The sequence below is a fragment of the Nanorana parkeri genome, unplaced genomic scaffold, assembly GCF_000935625.1.
Source record: "Nanorana parkeri isolate BGI_ZX_2015 unplaced genomic scaffold, ASM93562v1 scaffold2553, whole genome shotgun sequence".
Taxonomy (NCBI): domain Eukaryota; kingdom Metazoa; phylum Chordata; class Amphibia; order Anura; family Dicroglossidae; genus Nanorana; species Nanorana parkeri.
In genome coordinates, this window is record NW_017308821.1 from 101,690 (window position 1) to 106,825 (window position 5,136).

General features: G+C 44.1%; 1 protein-coding gene across 1 annotated transcript; it reads right to left on the minus strand.

The window, feature by feature from the left end:
• Positions 1-3,298: 3,298 nt before the first annotated feature.
• On the minus strand, positions 3,299-4,609 carry LOC108801906 (zinc finger protein RFP-like). The gene has a single exon (XM_018573815.1). It carries the CDS (start codon positions 4,607-4,609, stop codon positions 3,299-3,301), a length of 1,311 nt encoding a protein of 436 aa, XP_018429317.1.
• Positions 4,610-5,136: the final 527 nt, after the last annotated feature.

Below are 5,136 nucleotides of genomic sequence, written 5' to 3' on the forward strand. Positions count from 1 at the left end.
TTTCAGAAGTTTTATTTTTCTGTACACCAGCAATGCAAACAAGTATTTTTGGAAGCAAGTTACAAAGCAAGTCATTGGCCTTGTGTGTATTGGACACAATGATACATGTCAAGAGTGTAACTACCGTATTTTCCGCTCCATAAGACGCACTTTTTTCCCCCCAAAAGGCGGGGGGGAAATGTGTGTGCGTCTTATGGAGCGAATCCCTATCGCCCGACGCCCGCATGCAGTTTTGGGGCGCCAGGCGATTTGTTTTTTGTACATTTAGCCCTGCTCCGGACAAGCAGAGCTAAATGTACAGTGGGAGCCGCTGCTCGTTTAATAAAAATCAAGCGGCGATCGTGTCCGGGCCCACCCGTTGTGGTTTTCGGGGTCCCCCACTCCTCTGGGGGACCCATGTCCACGGCATAGGAGCTCACCATAGAGCCCCTAGAGCAACTCTGTGTGATCACTGAGACCGTGGCGCTGTAATCACAGCGCCACCTGTCTCAGCTGTGACTAACTACACCTGTCACAGAATCCTGCGTCCTATGGTCCGGTGCGCCTTATGGAGCGCAAAATACGGTACTTTGTTAAAACTTAAAGCTGAACTGCGGGCAACAAGTAAATACACAGATGGAATACATATAAGGGAGTTGTTTTTAAAAGCATTTAAACCTTTAAAAAACAAAACTATTAATGAATACAGAATTACAGTAGTTGTATCTACGTTACATAAATCCTTTATAGAGTATATACCGTGTTTCCCCGAAAATAAGACACTGTCTTATATTTTTTTTGGCTCAAAAAAACACACTAGGTCTTATTTTCGGGGTAGGTCTTATTTTTTTTTAATGTACAACAATCCAAAGTTAATGCAAATCCAAATTAAAAAATCCAAAATAGCAAAGTTAAGAATATGGTGATCAGGGCAATCAGGGGTGCCGTACCTTTCCAAGAGCAATTTGTTAACCAATCACTGGCCAGAATGAGCGAAGTGCACTTTCACTATAGATTCCTCACAGGCGGAGTGCATTTGGTATCACTCCGCCTGTGACAGGAGCCGGCACTATAGAGGAGGCATCGGCTTATGCGGCTCTGTTCCCTCCGCTGCCGCCTCACTTACTCTAGCGCCGGCTTCATTGGCACCGCTGATTCTCTCCTACCTCTCCTGCCGCTCTTCAAATTAACCCCTTATGCCACCACCGGCCCTGGGAATGGTCACAACTAGGTCTTATTTTCGGGGTAGGGCTTATATTTTAGCAATTGCCAAAAATAGTACTAGGTCTTATTTTCGGGGAAACAGGGTATTTCCCTTCTCCTAAAATGTAATGATTGTGTTTGTATTCCTTCATGCAAAAACAAAACATGATATGAGTATTTCATACATTAGGCATCTCTGATTGATCACTCTTCTTGTAGCACCTTAAAGCGTGCTAAAGTAGTCCATCAGCCGGTGTTTGGCGTTCCTTCAGTGCACTCCAGCACACCTTGAAGTCAATCTTCTAGTACACAGCATTCAAATAATGAAAAAGACAAGCTAACACATTGCATTTACTATTTTTTTTCTTTAGTCCAAATCAGTACAGGAAGCATGATAATGCTCTGACACCTTTCCTGCTGTAATTAGCTTTTTTGGAGGAGACCACTGATCAGGTCCCCCTCCTGGACCACTTCACACTCCCTGTGGAAGCATACCCACTTCCCTCATTTATTTAAATAAAAATTTTATTTTATGATATTTTAATTTATTTCATTTTATTTCATTTCTGGGTATTCTCTGGATGGTCACATGACAAGCGGAGTTTCTTCACCTGTGGTGAAGTGTAAAATAGCGCCCCCTGGCCTGGATAACACTATAGCCACGCAAACCCCAGACAAAACGTTTCATTAGATTTGTGTTTTATTTTGTATTAATCGTGCGACCAAAGATCAGCCATGACTATACAGACAACTAAGGCCCCTTTCACACGGGCAGTCCAATCAGATCTGTGTCAGTGTTTTAGACAGATCTGAGCTGAAGCCCAATGTAACTCTATGGGCAGCCGGAGATAAATGGACACGGGTCTGCTTATATCCGATCAGAGTTCCGTTTTGGTGGACCTGATCTTGACTGATTGGAGGCAATTGGATGTAAACCAGCGCACGTCCGCTTTGAGCCCATAGACCGAGCACGGGTCCACTGGTTCAGTTTTTCCTCCATCGCAAGATCTGAACTGACACGGATATCCCAAAACTGATGCCTGTTCCGATCAGCAAGGGATCAATGCACGGATACCCTGCTGATCCTGCAGAACGGACAGGCATCTGTGCAAAAAGAGCCTAGGCTGTGGCTGGGGATTCCTACCTACAGATTCTACAAGAATCCCAGGTGTCTCCATACAGATGCCCCAGCTTTGCCAGTTCAAGTGCATCACTGGGTGACAGCGGCCGCATCTACCAGTGACTGCAAGTAATCATTCATGGAACGGGATCGATGAATGTCCCTGGATGCAGACAGATAGCGTCCAGGCACATTCATCTATCCCGAACCATAGGTCATCGTTCCATGTACAATTACCTGCGGGCAGCCTCTGACACATGCGACCGCTGTCACCCTTTCATTCACTTACAGGGGCACAGTGGTGCATTTGTATGAACACACCTGGAATTCCTGACCAGCGAACATCCTCTGTCATGTACTATGAGAAATAAAACTACATTGGATTTAAGCTTCTGTGTCTTATTAGAGAGTTAGGCTGTCTGTGGTTGGGCCCAATTCAGCTGGTGAACATACTGAAGGCTCAGGTCCAAAGCTCGAGGTATGTCAAAGCCTAAAACAGCTCTTAAAACAACACAGTTCTTCTGTGCAGACTACATAATACCTCCCCATTATGATATAGGGGTAAGGAGAGATGAAGGTGTTCCATAGTCCTAATACGCTTACTGTTCTAGAGTGATAACGATGCTCCTCCATACATGCAGTATGGGGTGTGTCTATTGTCACCCTAGGACAGGAAACATGTTACAGGCAGGATCATCGGGTGAAAATAAAGAGGGGGACTAATGCAGCCACCACATCTAAGGACAGCTAAGCTGCAATATATTATATTTTTGTTTTTAAGCTTAGATACACTTTATTTTAGGATTGTAGTTTCGGTATCCTCAATCACATGGCCGCATGCAGGGGTTTGGTGAAGGGGGAGGTCACTAGGTCAGAAAGACCTAGTGACCTGGCAGCAAAAGGGTTGCCCATACCATAGTCTTGTGTTGGAGATCATATTCCAAAACCAAGGGTGTGATGGTCAAGTGTCCACCAATGTTTGTATTTCTTGCTGTATTAATTTCGGATTGTAACCCTGGAACCCTCATTGAGGAAGAAGGCAGCATGCAGGGGTCTGGTGAAGGTGACGGTGAAGGTGTAGAGGTATCTGATGGGGTCACAAAGCTGGTAGAAGGACAGACGGCCAGTGCTATATTCCAGGAATATCCCAAATGCCCGCACAGGAGAATCTGTGGAGATTTCTGTTTCAACATGATTGTGCCACACACTGAGCTTGCTCTCTACATCTACACTGAGGCTCCAGGACCTTGTGTTGTAACCAATGCGTAAGTCCAATCTTGTTCTCTTCCTCTCTATATTATCATAGGCCACCCCAATGCTACATTGTGTCCCCTTCACATCCACCTCCCAGTAGTGATTCCCCGATGAGAAGCTGCACTTACTTAAAACATGACGGGATTTAAACCTCTCTGGACCAACATCTCTAGCATGACGGTTTTCTGTATGAACAGCAGATCTGAGATCATGCGATATATACATTTTATAATAAGCTGTGTTTGTGTCCAGTGTGATCTCTGACGTCTCCATTTTTGGAAAGTCCACCTTTAGCATGCGTTTGGTCAATGTGTCGGCGAATTCTAAGAGCTCCTTGTGCAGCATGACTGAGAATGCTGCTCCGTTAAATATTTGAATTTTTCTATCCGTGTTATTCTGGATCTCCGTCAGATCAGTTTCTTGTATTCTGTTTAGGAAAGTGAAGTTGTTTTGTTCGCATAGATCCTTAATAAGTTCAATCTTGTTGTGCAGATCAGCATTCTCTCCCTCCAGTTTTTGTGTCACCGCATCGACTGACAGTAAAACTTCTTCTTTGCTACTTTTGATCTCATTATCGACTTTGCACCTAGTATTTCTAAGTTGGTCCGTAATGGTCGTTACCTGATCAGTGACTCTCCAACTGACTGCTTGTGCCTTTAATTTCTGTGCTCTCTTATGACTCTTCATTGTTTTGATCAGTTTCTCTTTTGTGTCTTTCATGTCATTTAGCCTTTCTATGTCAGTTTTTAGACTTGTTTTCCTCTTGGCAGCAAAAGCATCCAGAACCTCCACCGAATGATTGTTGTGCTCACCCTTATTGTAGCAGGTCTGACACAGGCCAACGCTTTCACTTGTGCAGTAGTATTTCAGAACCTCTTTATGTTGAGAGCACTGCCACTCACCGGATGATGAGTTGAGATCAAATAAATCATGATTCACTCCATTCTTATGAGCTGTGGCATGATTATCACACATGGGGGTCCCACACTGCGCACAGGTTTTAGATGCCAGTACAGGAGTACCCAGGCAGTATATACATCGGATGGCTGCCATTTCCTCAGGCTGATTATATCAGAAACTTTCCAATGCGTTGCACGGCTTCCTGTTCTTCTCCAGCACGGTGGCGCTCTATGACACTACCTTTTCAAATGTTCCTTCTTAGGTTCTGGGGAGGGTACAGCAAAGAAATGATGACACTCAAAACACAGGTTTAAAATATTATGTTTTACAAATTCAATCATTGCTGAAATCATCACAAAGAAAAGTAAAATAGAATGAGGACAAGAACGATGAGGACCCTTCTTTGTTACTCGCTTTCTGTTTAGTTCCCCGACTACATCCAAAGTAGGTAACATGTAAGGTCTTGTCCCTCCCCCAACTTGTGACTGAGCTCATTTTCTCTGTCACTCTGCTCTCTCCTTCTATCAGCATTTTTCCTGTTAGCACATGAGCTTGGAAACACAACTGATTGGTTCCTTGTGCTGAATCTCCCTCTCAACAGACTGACACCAAGTCAAACATGGCTTACAGTTTAAAATGACATTTAATGGCATATTAATGCATACAGAGCTCCAATAATC